Source organism: Sesamum indicum, linkage group LG2, assembly GCF_026168435.1.
Source record: "Sesamum indicum cultivar Baizhima isolate 11 linkage group LG2, ASM2616843v1, whole genome shotgun sequence".
Lineage (NCBI taxonomy): Eukaryota > Viridiplantae > Streptophyta > Magnoliopsida > Lamiales > Pedaliaceae > Sesamum > Sesamum indicum.
Window position 1 is genome coordinate 11,963,305 of NC_142658.1, and position 19,808 is coordinate 11,983,112.

Here is a 19,808-nt window from a genome sequence, read left to right on the forward strand (position 1 = left end):
AGCAACAAAATGCATATTCTTAGGATATGCATATGGGATGAAGGGATAGAAGGTAATGGACCTAGAAACTAAAAAGATACATATCGCTAGAGATGTGATATTTCATGAGAACTCTTTTCCCTTTTCTCATTGAATAGATTCTGAAACTATATGTCCACTAACCAATGTCATTACAGAAGAAGGATTTGAAGAAATAGAATCTGAGCAAGAAGAACAGGGGGTTGAAATTAGCAATATAGATGAAAACAGGCCTGTGGAACTTAGGAGGTCCACTAGGAGATCTGTTAAGCCAACATGGATGAATGATTACATATATAACAATTCCAAGGATATAATCTCACTTACTGATTTTGTGCTAACACATAAACACACATGTTTTGTAGAGAATTTGTCTTCTGTACAGGAATCTAGGAGCTTCCTGTCGTGTTAGCCGTTGAAAACGCGACTTTTGAAGGCGACCGTCCGATGAAAGAAGGGATTAAATTGGGGCAAAATTGTACTGCCCTAAATGGAAACGTCGTCGTTTGAGGAGGATTAGGGCAATTGCAATTTGGGGATTTTGTCTGCAAGTGGCGCAAATTGACCAATCGACGGAGGCCACGTGTCAGGCTGAGAGGCACACCTGACAGAGAAGAAAACGGCTACTCTGTGTTTTTGTGTCCTTGTGAAGAAGAGGAGCACCAATGAGAGAAGATCAAGGACAATGGCAGTGCTTTTTGTCTGCAATTCTTAATTGTGTTTTCGGCTTTTATTTTGGTGAATTTTTGTCCCCCATTTCGTGTAAATGTAAGAATTGTCCAAGAAAAGCCCATTATGAATGAAGTTACAAGTTTCTTTTCCTTCTCATCTCTGTGTTCTCTCTGCTATTTCCCACCTCCATTCTGCAATTTTTCTGAGTGTCACGTTTGAACCTTACATTTGGCCTCAGAGCCACTCTATCCTCGGACCTAAAACAAACTATACAAAAGATAAATAGCTGATGGAACTTGTTTAAAAGAACTGCAAGAAGCCTAGAAGAAGACTAATATACTTGTCTTGGATGAAAGGGCAAGGAGACAAGTATCTGAAGAGGAGCTACATAGCAGGATGGATCAAATGATGGAGGCACAAGAAAATCTACAAGCCACTGTCCTAGCTATGCAGCAACAGTTGCAGAGTGTGGTAGAGCAACCGCAGCATTACAATAGGAACGTCTATCTTGGGAGAAGGCCTGACAGCATCAGTAGAGAAAGGATCCTCATCACGAGTTGCAGTGCTCAACTCACCCAGAAATGAAGTTAGTAATGCTCCTAGGCATGAGGCACAAATACAAAGCAGCTATGGTAATCACAATGCTCTAAATAGACTGGAGTTTCCCTATTTCGATGGGGAGAATGCTAGAGGATGGGTCAGGAGATGTACCAGATATTTTCAGCTAATCCCCATTCCTGAGGATCAGAAGGTTGCAATGGCATCAAATCTATATGCAGGGCAAGACAGAACTCTGGTTTCAAGGATATGTGGAGAGGAAAGACCCCCATACCTGGGATGAGTTTGTGATGAATGTATTGGCAAGATTTGGGAGTCTGGACAGAGGAAAAAGTGATGAAAGAAGTGAAGGAAGAAGGAAGAAGTGAAGAAGTGAAATTCATTAGCGGGTTAAAGGAAGAAGTGAAGTCATTTATATCAACTTGTGACCATACCTCACTGAATCAGGCAATACTCTTGGCCAGGAAGCAAGAGTGCACTGTGAATGCCATCATCAGAAGATCCCACCAAACACAAAAAAACCCTGCTCCAAAGCCCCCTTTCACACCTCAAACCAGGAATCCACCTCCAAGGAACCTTAACCACCCAAAGAGATTCTTGGCAGAAGCTGAAGTGAGAGCCAAGAGAGAGAAAAATCTTGGCTACCGTTGTGATGAACTAAATGTCCCTGGACATAGGTGCAAATATAAACAAGTGTATATGCTTTTAGATGATGAGGAGTGCACAGGAGATGACAAAGAGGGGCAAGCTAAGACTCCAACAGTCAAAGAAGTGAATGAGGAGGATGATGTATCAGTATCATTACATGCAATGAGAGGGAGCTCCTGCTGCAAGACTCTGAAGATTTGTGGGAAGGTGAAGGATAAAGACATCCTCGTTTTGGTTGACTCTGGAAGCACTCACTGTTTCTTATATGAAAAGATTGCTGGGATCCTTGACCTCAAACTAGAGAGCATTGTGCCTATGACAGTGAGGGTTGCTGATGGGAATAAAATTGTCAGTGACCTAATATGTGTTGGGTTCAAGTGGGAGATGCAGGTACATTGCTTTTATTCATCCTGTGAGATTGCTGAAGTTAGGAGGTTATGACTTGGTACTTGGTTGTGACTGATTGAGCACCTACACCCCCATTGAACTGGGTTTTCACAGATTGAGAGTCTCTATCTCATTACCCCACCAAAGGCTGATTATTGAGGCATTACACCAAGAAGCATTGACTACAACATTGGCCACATATTCCTTAACACGGCAGTTGAGAAAGGTACACCTGTGATAAGGAGCAGCAAGATTGTTGAACCTGAAGAAGAGGTCCCTGAGATACTTAAACTATTGCAGCTATATACGGGAGTGTTTGCAGAACCAAGTCCTTGCCACCTAAGAGAAGCATTGAGCATGCCATTGAGTTGATACCTGAAGCCATCCCAAAGAAGCAACATCCATATAGATATGCTTATGGGCAGAAGTCAGAAATTGAGAGAATTGTTAAGAAAATGCTTAGCAATGGGATCATCAGACCAAGCCAGAGCTCCTTTGCCTCCCCAGTTTTACTAGTCAAAAAGAAAGATGGTGGGTGGAGCCTGTGTGTGGATTACAGGTATCTTAACAAACTCATTGTTAAGCATAATTTCCCCATACTTGTAATTGATGAACTTTTGGATGAATTGCATGGCTCTAAATACTTTACTAAAATTGATTTGAGATCTGGCTATTTCCAAATAAGGATGAAAAGGGAGGACACTCCCAAAACTAGCTTCATTACTCATAGTGGGCACTATGAGTTCATGGTTATGCCTTTTGGATTATGCAATGCACCATCTACTTTTCAGGCCCTCATGAACAGCATCTTTGAGCCCTACCTTAGAAAGTTTGTCCTTGTGTTTTTTTATGATATTCTCATCTATAGTAAGACATGGGAAGAACATCTGAGACACATCAGTGAGGTTATGAACTTGCTGAAGGAACACCAACTCTATGCAAAAAGGAGTAAGTGTTCCTTTGGTCAACTGAAGGTGGAGTATCTAGGCCACATTATATCTTTGGAGGGTGTTGCTACTGACCCCCAGAAGATAGAGAGTATGATTAATTGGCCTATACCTACATCTGCCAAGGCACTCAGGGGATTTTTGGGGCTCACGGGATATTATAGAAAGTTCATCAGGAACTATGGGATCATCAGTAAACCATTAACTGCCTTGCTGAAGATAGATGCCTTTAAATGGAATGAAGAGGCAGAAACAGCTTTCAATCAGCTAAAGGAGGTTATGACAACATCACCTGTTTTAGCTATGCCCAACTTCTCCCAGCCTTTCACAGTAGAAACTGATGCATGTGGCAGTGGCATAAGGGCAGTACTTATGCAACAAGGTCATCCTATAGCTTACCTTAGCAAGGCTCTTGCTCCCAGGAACTTGGGGCTATCCATTTATGAGAAGGAGTTCTTGGCCTTGCTGATGGCCATCACAAAATGGAAGCATTATCTTCAAGATAATCACTTTGTTATCAAGACTGATCAGAGGAGTCTCAAGTATATATTGGATCAGAGGATTGAATCAGTTATGCAGCAAAAAGGGGTAACAAAATTGTTTGGTCTCAGCTATGAGGTGCAGTATAAAAAAGGGAAGGAGAATACTGCTGCTGATGCTCTTTCAAGGATAACATCAACCAACAATGAAGTGAGCTTGGAGGCTGTCACTACCCACATTCCAGTTTGGATGCAAGAAGTACAAAACAGCTATGAGGGGAACACCTTATTCCAAACTATCCTTCAAGCAAAGGTAGTGGATTCTTCTTCCTATCTTGATTATAACCTTGAAACAGGGATACTCAGGAAAGGGAATAGAATCTATATTGGGAGTCATGGAGGAGTAAGAGAAAAGGTTATCAAGTCCTTACATGATGCTGCAGTAGGTGGACATTCTGGTATTAATGGAACCTACCAGAGGGTTAAATCCCTCTTCTATTGGTCTACCATGAGGGGTGACACTGAAACTTGGGTTAAAGAGTGTTAAGTATGTCAAAAGGCAAAGCATGAGAATCTACCTTATCCAGGTCTGTTGCAGCCTTTACCTATTCCAGACTAAGCCTGGTCTTGTATCTCTATGGATTTTATTGAAGGTCTCCCAAACTCTGAAGGTAAAGATTCAATCTTTGTAATAGTTGACAGACTAACCAAGTACTCTCACTTCATAGCACTCAAGCACCCATACAATGCCACTATAGTTGTTAAGTTATTCTTTGATCACATCTACAAATTGCATGGGCTACCTGTTAGCATAGTCATAGACAGAGACAGAATTTTCACAAGTAGATTCTGGTAGGAGTTGTTTACTTTGTCAGGAGTTTCCCTAGACATGTCCTCAGCTTACCATCCTCAAAGTGATGGTCAGACTAAGAGGGTGAATCAGTGTTTGGAAAGCTATTTGAGGTGCATGTGTCATCAAAAGCCTAAGAAATGGGCTCAGTGGTTAACCCTTGCAGAGTACTGGTACAGCACAAGCTTCCACTCAGGACTTAAAACAACACCATTTCAGGCAATGTGGGTATCCTCCTCAAAAGCTTTCCATTGGGTCATACTTGCAAAGCCATCACTCTGGTATAGATGAATTGATGCAAGAAAGGGTAAAAACTCTGCAGCTTTTGAAGGATAATTTGCACCAGGCTCAGCAAAGGATGAAACAGTATGCTGACAAGAAAAGAACAGAAAGAGAGTTCCAGGTAGGAGATGAGGTATTCCTGAAGCTTCAACCGTATAGGCAAACTTCAATGTCTCTCAAAAAGAAGCTCAAGCTTTCTGCGAAATACTTTGCTCCCTACAAGGTTATGGAGCGAATTGGGAAGGTGGCTTATAAACTGGAGCTCCCACCAGGCTCCAAGATACATCCAATCTTCCACGTTTCTCTGTTAAAGAAAAAGATAGGGCCTAAGTACTTCCCTTCAGTGAACCTACCAGAGCATGAAGATGAGGTGTTTAAAATCTACCCTGCAGCTATCCTTGCTAGGCGTCTGATCCACAGGAACAACGCAGGAGTTCCTCAAGTGTTGATTCAGTGGGCACACTCCTCACCTGATCAAGCAACTTGGGAGGATTACCATGAAATAGCTGCACGGTTTCCAGGATTTGATCCTTGGGGACAAGGATCTCAAAAAGGGAAGGGAAATATCGCGTTAGCCGTTGAAAACGCAACTTTTGAAGGCGACCGTCCGATCTCAAGAATTGAAGATGACCGTGCGATGAAAGAAGGGATTAAATTGGGGCAAAATTGGACTGCCCTAAATGGAAACATCGTCGTTTTGAGGAGGATTAGGCCAATTGAGATTTGGGGATTTTGTCTGCAAGTGCCGCGAATTGACCAATCAACGGAGGCCACGTGTCGGGCTGAGAGGCACGCCTGACAGAGAAGAAAATGGCTATTCTGTGTTTTTTGTGTCCTTGTGAAGAAGAGGAGCACCAATGAGAGAAGATCAAGGACAATGGCAGTGCTTTTTGTCTGCAATTCTTAATTGTGTTTTCAGCTTTTATTTTGGTGAATTTTTGTCTCCCATTTCGTGTAAATGTAAGAATTGTCCAAGGAAAGCTCATTATGAATGAAGTTACAAGTTTCTTTTCCTTCTCATCTCTGTGTTCTCTCTGCTATTTCCCACCTCCATTTCTGCAAATTTTCTGAGTGTCACGTTTGAACCTTACACTTCCATGAAGCACAAACCAGACCAGAGTGGAAGGAAGCAATGCAACAAGAGATGAGTGCATTAGGGAAAAATAAGACATGGGAAATTGCAGCCCTACCTCCAAGTAAGAATTGTATAGACTGTAAATGGATATACAAAATGAAATTAAGGCTTGATGGTTCGTCGAAAAAATGTAAAGCCAAACTTGTGGCTAAGGGGTATAGCCAGATTGAGGGTGAAGATTACAGTGACTGTTTTATACCTGTGGCAAAAGCAGTCATTGTAAGGTTATTTCTAAGGGTAGCAGCAGTAAGAAAATGACCCTTACATCACTTAGATGTAAAGAATGCTTTCCTACATGGAAAATTGGATGAAGAAATTTATATGGATCCACCAAATGGTTACCAAATACCTATAGGTAAAGTATGCAAACTTAATAAGTCATTATATGGTTTAAAGCAAGCTTCAAAGCAATGGAACCAAGAATTCACTCATAAAATAACTGAATATGATTTTCTACAATTTGCTCATGATCATTGCCTATTCATTAAACAAACTCTCACTTAATTGCACTTCTAGTTTATGTTGATGATATACTAGTGACTGCACCCACAAATGAACTTATCATGGAGGTAAAGAGTTACTTAAATGAGCTTTTTACTACTATAGGCTTAGGAATTGCTACACATTTTTTGGGACTTGAGATAGCTCATTCTGTAGAAGGAATGATCATAACACAAAATAAATATACATTAGATATAATCAAAGATACAGGGCATTCAAACAGTAAGGCCACCACTACCCCCTTACTTGCAGGTTGTAAGTTGTATGTAGATGAAAGAGGTGCCTTACAGGATGCATCTAGGTACAAAAGACTCATTGGTAGGCTCCTTTATTTGGGGTTTACACGTCCTGACATTTGCTATGCAGCTCAACATGTTTGTTTTTCTCCTCTAATGGCGATCTTGATCTAAGGGCATTTGGTGATGCAGATTAGACCACCTGCCAAGCTACAAGAAAGTCCCTAACAGGGTATTGTATATTCATGGGGGGAAGTCTTATCTCATGGAAAAGCAAGAAACAAACCACAATGGCAAGATCCTCAGCAGAGGCTGTATAGGAATATGGTGGCCACAACATGTGCAATAACTTGGCTGATGTATCTACTTGAGGATTTGGGAGTTACAGTCCACACTCCAATACCTTTTTATTGTGATAATCAGGCGACATTGCACATCACAACCAACTCGTGTTTCATGAGAGAATGGAGCACTTGGAGATTGACTGTCATGTGGTTAGAAACAAGTATAAGGAGGGAATCATCCAACCAAGCTACATCATCTCTAAACAACAAATTGCTGATATTTTTACCAAGACTTTATCTGGCTCTGTTTTCCTATATTTACGTTCCAAGTTAGGCATGGTTTCATTGGACCCAAGCCCAACTTGCAAGGGGAGTGTTGAAGAATATCATCAAAGTTGCTGCAGCAGCTGAGGAAAGCTCCCTCTGTAATCTAAAAGTTGAGCAAAGAGGAAGAAGATGTTTGCTGGCTTTGTTTGTGAAGTGATCTAAAGTTGTATTCCACTTATAAAGTCGTATTTTTATTCCTACGTTTTTTAGTATACGTTAAAAGGGTAGTTAGTAGTTGCAGTTAGGAAAGCTGTTAGTTTTTTTTTTCCTTTTCTCGCCTTCGTCTTCTTTGTATAAAACATTTGCCCGGCTTAAATATTTTGACCATAGCTCTTAGCCGTGGCAAATAATTTTTCATGATGAAAAAGCTAATTTTTTTGTGTCAATTTTATTTAACCGTAGTTAATAGTAATCATTAAACATGATTTTTAATCATAGCCATAAATATTATAGTCAATAATAATTTATTTTCTAGTATCAGGAGTTCAATAAAATATAATTTAAAATTAATATTGAAGATTGAAATTTTTTGAAGTTTGAATTATCCAAATAAATTTAAAAAAAAATCGTTATGAGAGGTTTCAAATCCATAACTCCAAATCTAGCAACCCAAAATTTAGTTTGAATAACTAAAAAATTATGAAAAATACGATGTGAAATTGTACGTTCCCATACAAAGCACTTGGGAGTAATGCTAGTTTGCTGTATACATAAGTCTAAGAGAATCAGCCTTTGAGCTATTTCAAGTCTATAGGCAACCTGTAAATAAGGTTCAAATGTCCTACCAATTGAACCATTTGGAGCTCATCTGTAATTTTTCATTTAACTATCAGTAAAAACCTTGGTGAAAGAGATTAGCATCAGCACGGGAGGGCTGAGGGATACTCCAGATTTTCTTTTTTCTCTTTACGCTTTCATTAAGTAGGCAAATCTAACTCCGCCAAAATGACCAGAGTGGGAGGAACACTAGCTTAATACCCATCCACATCTAGAGCCAACTTGGCAAGTTCATGAGCAACAGAGTTTCCACTACAACTACCGAAAGAAGAAGACACAGACCAAAAACAAGCAAGTAAACTAATGTCTTGGACGAGAGGGGCAATGCGAGAGAAATCATCCCATTCGCCGGAAGTCTTGCAATTAAGGTAGCGCAATCTCCTTCAATAGCAATATCAGTCCAGTTCCTGAGTCAGCCAATGTGATTGCTGCCCTTGCTGCAAGACTTTCTGCCGTTTCAGCGTCAACGTACTGCTGGAATCACAGAGAAGCCCATGCCGCGCAACAGCCCCAGATTTACTAACACTGTAATTGTGTTTTTTTCTGGCTGATGCTTAAACACAATATCACTTCAGTTCAGCACAAAGGGTTCAAATTCTGGGAATCAGTGAAATCACATAATTTTAAGTTTCAAACAAGTTATTCATCCCATCACTGCAAGCTTATTTTAGTGCATAACATAAGCATTTGTCTAGAAACTTGCTTCCTGAGAGAGAATATTCCATAATAACAATCAACAAAAAACCGCATTCAGAAAGAAATTAAGTATCAAAGAATCGTATGAATGATAAAATTTGGGATAATAAATTTACAATCAAAGGTTTAATTACCTATCAAAGGCTAAAGTTATTACGACACATGTGGACCACTGGTAACTCAATTTCAAATATTTTCAAGCATATATCAGCAGCAAGCAACAAAGAGAAGCACAACAAACAACATGAGAAATATACCTTTCTTTTCCCAATCTAATCAAATTCAAATTGTACTATACATAAGGGCACTCGACTAATGATTCAATCAACTGTTGTAAAAAACCACTACTCTTTACCATAACACTCAAGTTCTTGAATTTCTTGTCATAGTCTCAGATGATAACTCAATAAACTAAAATGTGCGCACTTGCATCAAGTAGCGATCACACACAAAGCATCATGAATTTAATGCATATTTAACACCATAAAAGAAATAAAACCAACCAACACTACCACGGATAAGACATACAATCACTTGGGACATCTCAACGCCACCACATCCATTCCATGTATGAGTTGAACAGGTAGTCTATGTAGCATTGAAGCCTTTCTCTTCACCACATCATGTAAAACTCCAGCAAAGACAAGCAAAAACACCAATGCGACCGACCAATACAATTAGTAAACTTCATATCATACCTCAGTCTATCAAGGTTCATATATCATAGTAAATACAAAGGTTGTGTGGATACAAACCTCATTATGGATCAATCAAAATGCATGATTTACCTGCACTAATAAGTTGGACTTCAGGCCCTTCTACATATAATTTGCAACTCGTGCAGTCAAAATGAGCAGATGAACAAAAAACAGTCATTGCCATGAAGCTAAGACTAAAGCTGAAAATGTCAAGGAAAAAGCTTGACTTTAACAGCAGAAGTCTCATCCAGAACACAGTGATGAGCACATTTGTTAAACCAATCATAGAAGCGTACAAAAACAAGGGACCGAATATATTCGGCAAGCAAACATAAATCCAAAGACTAATTACAAGCTTATCCATCAAATCAAGGGACTTCAATTAAATACTATTCTTTCAATACCCTACAATTCAACTCTGTTCATATAATACTAGAAAAAGACAAAATTCCTATTAAAATAAACAAGAGAGCATGGATGCAATCGCATATAAGTACATCGCAAAATTCACCCACCAAAGCTTGAACAAAAATCCGCAAACACAAAGTATACTGGACACAAACAGGAATTGAAAGCACCATGTAATATGAGGCAACTTTCATAGAGAACAAGCCCTAGAAAAGCAGAGTTGGTAACATGTAATAACACTAATATATTAGCACCAAATGATCCACATAGAAGTACATCATAGATCTCAACACAATATATCCAACCATAAAAGTTCACTAACAAGATTACAAAGCAGAAAACGGAAAGTACTAATAATCTTTCCGTTACTCATTCATCATCAGCCACAGACTCAGTTTTCTCACTCTGAGGCGGAGCCGTGGACCCTGTGTCCTCCTCCTCCGCCTTAACCACCGCCTCATTCACCGGCGGCGTCTGCGAAGCCACCGATTCAGCAGATCTAGCCTTCACGGTCTCCAGCATTCTCTTACTAATCTCCTTCGAATAAACCTGTAAAATCTCTATGCCATCATCATCAGTGCTCGCCGCCTTTCCCGCCGCTTCGAACGCCTCATCCTCGATGTGCTTGGCGGCATCAACAGCCTCCTCTCGCGAAACGGTTCCGTACCTCTTGGAGAGAATGGAGGGGGTGGAAAGCGTCTCGATTAGCCGGTTCCTGACAGCGTCCCGCGTCCGTTCAGTTGGAGGCCAAATACAGAATGAAGCACTGGAATACTTCGCAGCGGCGGTGGCGGCAGTGGTTTCCGACTGAGGCGGTGCTTGCTCGGCTTCAGCCATGGTGGTTGGCAGTGGGGTTTTGGGCGGTGCCTCTATGGCTAGGTCTGGCACTTGAAAGTCTTGGGGATTTTGATTTGGGGATTCAATGTTGTCTGACATTTTGATTTCAAATCGTATAATATAATCGAAAAACAGCTATAAATCAAACTGCAAATATTTAACATTTGTGCATTCACTCTGTGTGTAAGTGTGTGGAGAGATGCGCATAGCGTGTAGGGGCCCGAGCTTATAACAAGGAAATGGCCAACTGGTTTGGGCCACTAATGAACTAGTGTATTTAATGGTCCAAAATTATTGCACATATCCAGTTTGATTAAATTAAATTAAAATACAAAATAAATGTGATACACATTTTATATAATTAATTAATTTTTAAATTGTACAATAATTATGTAGAAAGTATATTATATTTACTATATAATTAATATAGATTTATCCGAGCCAAATTTGAGCTACAATTCCCCTTTGGAGGACTTGGTTCCGATGATCATGGGGGTACAATTTCAATTTTATTTAGATAAATTTTAAATTAAGGAAAAAGTAAGGACTTCCTTGCTTAATTTTAAAATTTTGACAAACTCCTTCGCTTTGATTGTATTAATTATAAAATTATCGTTACTAAGTTTTATAATTTTATTTCTTCTAAATAGTTTAAGAGGTTGTTTTTCGAAGAAGATGTAAGATGTAAATAGTAAAAATATTTTATAAAATGTATCAACTTATAAATTAATTTGGTGAGACATCCCCTGAGTTGAAAATGTGCGTTTTCATAAGTGAAATGAATCCAAAATATAAAATAGCTAACTTGCATTTGGATTAAAAGATTCGAAATTATGGAATTCAAATCCTTAATAACGAAATTTTTGAATTTGTTTGAATAATTTTAAATTTAAAAAAGAATGTCAAACTCCTCAACTTCTGATTCTGAACTCTATTTTATTGAATATGGATGGTTTTCAACTTTCTTTCAAATCAAGTCATTCGAAATCGATAATTTTTCTAAATTCTTCCCCCAAATCCAAATTAATAAATCGAAATGTACTTATTTTAGTAAAGAATTAAATTAAATTTATAATTGTACATGAATAGTTAGTAATTTGTGCGCATAAATCATAATATGTATTTAACTTGCAATGATAAATTGTAGTCATTTAAATTTTTTAGATGCATTTCAAATAATTATAAAATTTTGACAAGACCAAGCCAAATTTCTGACTTGAATACTGAATAAAAGTAAAGTAATATAGATTGTATGTAAATATAAAAAAAAAAATAGTATTAAGAATCTATAGAAATTGTAAATTAAGGCGTGCGGTACACCAATTCCTCCACGAGGGTAATTTGATTTGTTCTGAAAAATATAAGGAAATAATTCAATTTTTTTTTCACAAAAGAATATTTTTGCACATATTTTATATGTATCGAAAGGATTGCTTGCATTTTTCCCAATCATTTTATGCATCATTTATAAAATTACTAAACAATTCATAGTTCATATATATAAAATAATGTTTGTCCATGAGTACTTACACTTGCAAAAAAGAATCCAAGAAAGCATTAACCAATTCACCAAACTAAAATAGAAGAATCAAATGAACTTATTCTTGATCAGATACTTCTCCCCTTCCACCAAATGGGACTGCATTCAGATTGTAAGACTGCGAAATTCCCCTTTGATCATCCGCACTGGGCATGTTTCCAGCCAGTTCCACCACCACAGAATCATCCCTCACACTCCCACCACCGCCATTTCGTCCTTTATACCTCCACGAAACCCACAAATACACCACAAAATTGACCCCATTAACACCTGTCAGAATCCAGTACAAATAATCGAGCCTGCTCACGTTAAGATCATCCCTCAGCCACCCCTCTCGCACTCCACCCGTAGCTCTCTCAATGATCTTAACAATCGCAGTGCTCAGCCAACTTCCGATCCCAATCTCACTCAAAAACATGGCGCTGCTTAGGCTTCTCGTTCCGTCCGTGGCCTCATCATAGAAGAACTCCAGCTGCCCCACGTACGTGAAAACTTCAGCCATCCCGATAAGAAAGCACTGAGGAAAGAGCCAGAAAATACTCAGACGATCAGAGTAATGATCTCTTCTCTTCTTCTCCACCAACGCAGCTGACACCATGGCAAAAATCGACACAAACAATCCAATTCCCATGCGCTGCAACGAGGTGATGCCCCGCGGATGGCCTGTTTTGGCACGGAGATACGGGACAATGAGCTTTTCGTAGAGAGGGACTAGTATGAGAGCGTTTATGGCACTGAAAACAGGAACGGAGCCTGATGGTATTTCGAAATGCGGGCCGAGTTTTCGGTCCATGATGCTGGCCTGCTGGATGAAGAAAGTGGAGAGCTGAGCGAAGGAGATTGCCAGAGCAATGGTTGACGCCCAGACGGGAAGGATCCTGACGAAGGATTTGAATTCTTCTACTTGTGTTACCGTGCAGAGTCTCCAGCGGTTCTTTGTGTTGCATTCTGGCTCTGTTATGACTGCAGCTTTATCCAAGAATCTGTTCTTGGAGAAGAATGTTTGGATTGCTTTTAGTATAATTCTAAAACTTGATATTAGTAATATTAATGTGTTAACAAAGATAAAAAGAGTTAAATGCGATTTATCCTCTAATATTATAAATAAACAGTTTATCCCCATGAAAAAGAAAATCAGTATTTTACACTCTATGTTTTTCAGAATAAAACAATTAAGCTCTTCATCCGATGTGGGAAGAGGGGGGGGGGGGGGTCACAGGGAAAGGGAGGGGGTTGCAATTGCGGCAGTGGTGGCAGTGGCGATGGTGATGTTTGGGGGTTGATTTAATTTTTTTTAATTATATATATCATGTAATATTTGTTAATATATAATAGTATATGTATTATTATAAATAATAAATATTATTCATATAATATATATTTATAAATAAATAATATTTTATTTTTAAAAATTATAAAAAAAAATCACAGCACGGGAATTACACCATCGTTCATTTTGGAAAAAACAAATGGAGTAATTTGCTTTTGTGGTTTAAATACACTTTGCCCCTTGAATTATTTTTATTGTAATATTTACCCATCTAAATTAGAAAATATAATACTCACCTTCTTAGTTGGACAAAAGTGACCCTCATGCCTTGAAAAATTATATTATTTTCAAAATATTTAATATAATAGATACAAAATAAATATAAAATTCCAACAATTCATATATATATATATATATATGTATATACTTGTGAACATAAATTGACAATATATGTTTAACAAAAAAGATAAACACTTTTAGGAAAAAAATAATAAATATATTTTATCATATTTTTTAAAAATATAATTACTCAGTTTTATCTAAAAAATTAAACAGTTAATAACTTAATATTTTTACCAAATTAATAAAAAAATTATATGAAAGTATTTTGTATATTTATTATACTCGTTCATTACTAATTTTAAGTCTAAAAATATAAAAAAAAATTAAACTATTTAACTTACTAATTATATTTTACTTTATTATAATTAAAATATTTTTTTTATTAAAGAAAACTTTTCATTAAACTATAAATGCAAAATTGTTAAAAGATCCTCTGAACTATATATATATATATACACATATATATAACATAGGGGTATGTTTATCCAAATATTTAGTTGTGGGAGGTCAATATTATATTTGTTAAGTTAGACGAGTAAATATTTTATAAAAAATATAACTCAGAGACAAAGTGTATTGCAGGAGTCTTGCATTTTTTCCTAAATAAAATAGAAAAAATTGCATAAAACCCCTTGTTATGAAAATTTAGTTAAAAATCTCATTATGTTAAAAATATAGATAAAAAGAACCCTGCATTTTTTAAAATCTCGACACACGCTCTGCCGTTTGTTTCACTTAACGGCATTAATTTTTTTTTAAAATTTCTATTATACAGTTATATAATATAAATTATTATTATTATAATAATCCTTGGATCTTCTATGATTGTATTAGAGCCAATAAGATCTAATCATTTTTTAATAACCATTGATCTTTAATAAATAAAATTGAAGAGTCCAAATTTTGTGTATTTTGAAAATATATTTTACACATATATATACATATATATATATATATATACACAATTATGTTAGCCATAGATGTCGGCAGCACGTGTAAGTAACTCTCCGATTTTTTTTTTTTAATGGAAAGGGTTTTTTTTTTTGCAAGATTATAATTATAATGGGTTCTTATTGCCTATTTAATTAACATAGTTAAATTTTTAACAATTTTTGTATAACACATAGAGGTATTATGCAATTTTCCCATAAAAAAAATTATAAAATTTAACCTTTACAAAGTGCCAAGAAATTTAGCCAAAATTTATGATCTAATCATAAAATTTAATTAAAAGAGTTATCAATCACATAAAATATCTAAAGAATTGTACTATTTTTTGCATTCCACCTAATTTTTTATTTATTTATATTTTACCATTCAAAATAAATGACTTTTATATGTAACAATCTCAGGCCACTTTCCAATAGAATTTCTACCGAAAAACGGCCACATGCATACATATAGGAATTTTTAGGGCGGAGGCATTGGGTGGCCAAATTTCTTAAAAACGTCGTTGATGGATACTCTTAAAGATAGTGACATGTGGCCAAATTTCCCCTGAAAATGTGTATGGCATGCGACCACTTTCCGGTGGAATGTCCCACCCGAAAGTGGCCTAATTAAGATAATTATGTCTAAATATCGTGTACTTTGGATGGTAAAATGTACCAAACAAAAAATTTAGGTAACAAAATTTAAAATTGTTATAGTTTGAATGACAAAATATAATTTACCTAAATATTTATCTTAAACCAACTTCTTCCTTCCTTTTGTAAAGGAAAATGACATAGTTGTGCAGAAACTACTGTATATGCATCATGTTATTAATTTGCAAATGCTCCTTTATAAAACGACACACACAACAGCACTGCAAAAAAGAAGAAACGCAATTTGGGAATAAAACTTGAGAATTAAAGAACAAAATGGTAAGCATTATGATGTAGGAGGTCTGAAACACTGACCTGTACTGTCCCGTGTGAGGCAGCTTCTGTGCACCATGGATATCAGATTCTCTAGTTTGAACCTCATAAAGATGAGTTACCCGCCCCACCTCAACTCCTCTCACATGGTTCCTCACAGCAGCAACAATGACCTGAACAAATCTGGTAAAAGCACTCCCAACTGGCTTTTGGTACCGATACTTGGAAAAACCAGCACCTAATATGACGCCTGAGATGATCATCGCTGCTGTCGGGATTCCAAATCCCCAAGCCCACCCCATCTCCACTTGTATGTACACCAACAGTGTGATGCCTAAAAGGGCTCCCATGTTAATAGCGAAGAAGAACCAGTTGAAAAACGCATACTTTTTATGTGCTTCGTTTAGGTCGGATTCATCAAACTGGTCTGCGCCAAATGAGGAGACGCACGGCTTGATGCCACCGGTCCCGAGTGCTATAAGCGCCAGCGCACAGTAAAGGAAAGCCTTCTGGCCGGTCGAAGCTGGAATGCATGGTCGCTTGGGGCAATAAGGAGGCCTTAAGCTGTCTACGGATGCTGAAATTGTTAACAACACCATTCCCTGATGTGATGAAACAATGACGATGAGATTCATAGTGATAAATAAAAGTTTGAATCTTTAGGAAAAATGTTCTTGGAGTCCTACAAAATAGGATTGATGTCTGTTTTAGTAACATGGTTAACAGAAAGCTACTGATAGGATCTAGAGAACTAATGGTTTTGGAAACAAAGGGAGAAAATGACATTTCATAACTAAATTACACTATGTTTTGAAAAATAAAGTAAATTGCAACACATGTCTTTCACAAGGTATTTTTTGCTCATCACATATTTTAGAGGGTACATTGCATTTAATTCTATATTAAAATAGCTTGCTTTTCCGGCCTCTCATGTGGAGCAATTTTTTCCATCACTTCGAAAAAATATAAGGAATTATTTTATATCTTTTATTCTGACATATATGGCGTATTTTTGAACATTTTAAATATTACATTGGGGATGACATTTTTGTAATTAAAAACAAAAAATTATTAAAATTGTATTGTGTAAAGCATGGAGGAGTTTTTCTTTGCATCATATTGAAAAATTTGGGAGTTAGTTTCTACCATTAATTTTGACAGGAGGGTTTTTTTTAATATTTTGAATGATATCACAGTGGTCAAATTAGAATTAACCTACTCCCCCCCCCCCTCCAGATGGGCTATTTAGTGACAACATTCGATTCTCATGATAACGACATGATTATCTATTTCATTGAAAGTCGACTTAGAATAATGTTGATCGGCTATTCCGTTAACTTTAATATCAAAAGTGACACCAACACTTATCCGTGAAACTAAAAATGCAATTTTACTTTTTATAATTGGGAGAAAGACATTTGTCATAAACGGAAATATGGTTCTTACAACAGCGTAGATGCAAGAGAAGATGATGATGGTACGAAAACGGCCCAAATAGGCATCGGCCAGGAAAGCTCCAAGCAACGTGAGAACATACGCGGCTCCAATCCAGTCCGTGACATGAGTGGCTGCATCCGGCAGAGGCTGATGCATCTCCCGCACCAGATAAGCCACCATGTTTACCGCGATAGCAAAGAACGCCAACCTCTCGGCCACTTCATTCACTACAACACAAAACAGCACGATTTTCATGTTCCATCTCAGACAAAACATTTCTAGTGCAATTAGCAGAAAGAAAAACCATGAAAAAGAACCTATGATGAAAGGGGAGGCTTTCCATCCTCCAGTTGTCTGCTTGTCTGCAATCCTGCCTTTGTAATCCACACATCCATTGGAAACTAAACTTGAAGTATTGCCTTCTTCCTGCAAAAAGTTGGGATCAAGATGGCTTCGGAACAAAGACAAACATTGTGGAAAAACGCAATTTACCCCCTATGATATGAAAAACGAGCAAAAAAAAAAAGAAATCCTGTGAAAAGCAAATAAGAAACAAATTACTCCCCCAGTCGAAAGCGTCGATGGGAGTAATTACTTCATTTTCCAAAACACAGGATACGTAATTTGCGAATTCTTTTTTCTGGAAGTATTTTACCCATTTCATATATAATAATGACGTAAATTGTATTTAACCCCAAATTTTGGGATGCATGCAAATGCGAAATCTGATCATACCGTAACGCTAAACTTGTTTGATTCTAAAATCGCATCCAAGGATGGCTCTCCTGCGTTTATCTCCATGAATACAGTAAGTTAGCCCCACTGCAATGCTGATGAGTTTATATGGTCACCCCCTCATTTCACTTATCTGTGATATATAAATATATTTATAGAGAGAGATGGACTTTGACTTTTTATTTGCTGGGTAAATTATAGCAAGTTATTTTGACATTTAACATAATTATAAGTATTTCGTATATTATTTGAAAATTTATTAATACTCTTAATATTTGATTAAATTATGTAATTATTAGATATAGTTTAGAATTGTAAGCTTTAGCCTTATTGTACTTTTTTTTAAAAAAAATAGTAAAAATAAATCGAATGAGGTGGATAGAAAATTTTGAAACATTATAGACTAAGTCCAATTTTTTTAAAAAAATATTTTAAAAATTAAATAAAATTATAATTCATAGCTTTCAATGACATTTTGATCAGTTAACTATAGAAATGATCCTCTAAAAAACACTACAAGAAATGAGTGGAAACCTATCAGAAACGCATTTGGCTGGTTGTTGGACAACAATTAAAATTATGGGAGTTAGTTATTTTTTAAATAACGAGGACATATTTATAATTATTTCAAATCTCAAATAAACCTGATTGTAAATTTACCAAATTTGTAATATTAATTTTCTCCGACTGATTTAATAATTAACATTTGACTAGTATGCTTGAGTTTAGGCCGGACTTTTAGAATAATGCAAGTTGTAGGTTTTTGATCTTTCCTGAAGTCGTTGAATCCCCATGGTGTTTAATATTTGAATCAACCAAACTGCCGTCCTATAGTATTCATCAGATTGATCCATGCATAAAGGACAGAGGTTTGGACACTTAATTTACTTTATAAAGGTTGGTGAACAGACAAACAGATGATTAAATAGATAATTTGCAGGCGGACAATCAACTTTAATCGGCCATGATTACAATTATTTTAAAGCTTAACAAGGATTGTCATTTTGGTCAAATCTGTGCAAAATAATTATGTTTCCGAGGTAAAGAGCTATTATTTGTATAATAAAACTGCAAATTTTGTTTTATAAGTATTGAGGTGGCATTTTAAGGATTTGTAGCATTTGAAATGGCAATTTAAGCTTATACTAATGGCAGTATTGTAACAGTAGTTCAATTAGTATGGGAGGAACCGTGAATTTGCACAATTGGTCGTCACGCTTGGTTAAAAAATTAGTTGTGCGAAGCTATCGTACGCTGAATTATGAGTGAACGCCTACGAATCAAAATCAAGACTAGAAGCGATGCATACGTCTGTTTGTCCGCTTGCTGACCTGCATGCAGTAGGGGCCCTTGGGCCCCCAAGTGCACACGTTGTTGGCCAAGCCCTTGTGGCTGATGAGCCGTGTTGGCCATCGTGAAGTTCAATTCTTATCGAACGGTAGGATGAAATTCTTTACAGACAATTTAAATACGTGACGGGATATTGTAAGCGACAGATTGGTCTTGCTGCCGTGATTCGTAGAGATTCAACCCTTTGTTGTTTCGATTAATTTAGAAAAAATAAAAAAGAAAACAAAACTTATTAATTTTGCATAGTTTGAGTTTTTATTTTTATTTTTTTTAACTTTGTGCCACTAACAACTTGGCACAATTTTTTAATTTTATTAATTATTTGTTATTATATGATATAATATTGATGGGTATGACCCAAAAGCATTTTGCTCAAATCAGGCTCGAAATCCATGATGAGACCATCTAGTCTAAAAACATCAGGGTCAGCCTAAGAAGGAAGCCCACTGCATCAAGGTCCATCCAAGAAAGAAGCCCACTACATCAGGGTCAACCTAAAAAGGAGGCCTAGTACAAAGGTGGCAACTTATTAGGA

The 19,808-nt window shown here is 36.8% G+C and overlaps 3 protein-coding genes across 3 annotated transcripts; 1 reads left to right on the forward strand and 2 right to left on the reverse strand.

Moving 5' to 3' along the window:
* The first annotated feature begins 1,542 nt into the window (after positions 1–1,542).
* On the forward strand, positions 1,543–5,640 carry LOC148789179 (uncharacterized). The gene is made up of 4 exons (XM_088877903.1): positions 1,543–2,330; positions 2,606–4,241; positions 4,324–4,380; positions 4,726–5,640. Exons 1-4 carry the CDS (start codon positions 1,543–1,545, stop codon positions 5,638–5,640), a joined length of 3,396 nt encoding a protein of 1,131 aa, XP_088734029.1.
* Positions 5,641–10,127: 4,487 nt separating this feature from the next.
* Positions 10,128–10,973, reverse strand: LOC105155518 (MFP1 attachment factor 1). Its single transcript, XM_011071409.3, has one exon. It carries the CDS (start codon positions 10,837–10,839, stop codon positions 10,273–10,275), a length of 567 nt encoding a protein of 188 aa, XP_011069711.2. The 5' UTR covers positions 10,840–10,973; the 3' UTR covers positions 10,128–10,272.
* A 1,244-nt stretch (positions 10,974–12,217) lies between these two features.
* LOC105155550 (protein NRT1/ PTR FAMILY 8.1) lies at positions 12,218–18,042 on the reverse strand. Its single transcript, XM_088876065.1, has 4 exons — positions 17,924–18,042; positions 17,198–17,614; positions 15,794–16,353; positions 12,218–13,263 (listed from the first exon to the last, which is right to left on the reverse strand). The coding sequence occupies exons 1-4, from the start codon at positions 17,987–17,989 to the stop codon at positions 12,339–12,341; spliced, it is 1,968 nt and encodes a 655-aa protein (XP_088732191.1). The 5' UTR covers positions 17,990–18,042; the 3' UTR covers positions 12,218–12,338.
* Positions 18,043–19,808: the final 1,766 nt, after the last annotated feature.

What these genes read in the sequence shown, in the direction of transcription:
- LOC148789179 (XM_088877903.1), top strand. Translation starts at nt 1,543, where the DNA reads ATGTATTGGCAAGATTTGGGAGTCTGGACAGAGGAAAAAGTGATGAAA. An exon ending in GGGGTGACACTGAAACTTGG is followed by an intron (nt 4,242 to 4,323) that starts GTTAAAGAGTGT and finishes TACCTATTCCAG; the next exon opens with ACTAAGCCTGGTCTTGTATC. An exon ending in AGGTCTCCCAAACTCTGAAG is followed by an intron (nt 4,381 to 4,725) that starts GTAAAGATTCAA and finishes TAACCCTTGCAG; the next exon opens with AGTACTGGTACAGCACAAGC.
- LOC105155518 (XM_011071409.3), bottom strand. Translation starts at nt 10,839, where the DNA reads ATGTCAGACAACATTGAATCCCCAAATCAAAATCCCCAAGACTTTCAA.
- LOC105155550 (XM_088876065.1), bottom strand. Translation starts at nt 17,989, where the DNA reads ATGGAGATAAACGCAGGAGAGCCATCCTTGGATGCGATTTTAGAATCA. An exon ending in TCTCTTGCATCTACGCTGTT is followed by an intron (nt 16,354 to 17,197) that starts GTAAGAACCATA and finishes TCATCACATCAG; the next exon opens with GGAATGGTGTTGTTAACAAT. An exon ending in CCTCACACGGGACAGTACAG is followed by an intron (nt 13,264 to 15,793) that starts GTCAGTGTTTCA and finishes CTCCAAGAACAG; the next exon opens with ATTCTTGGATAAAGCTGCAG.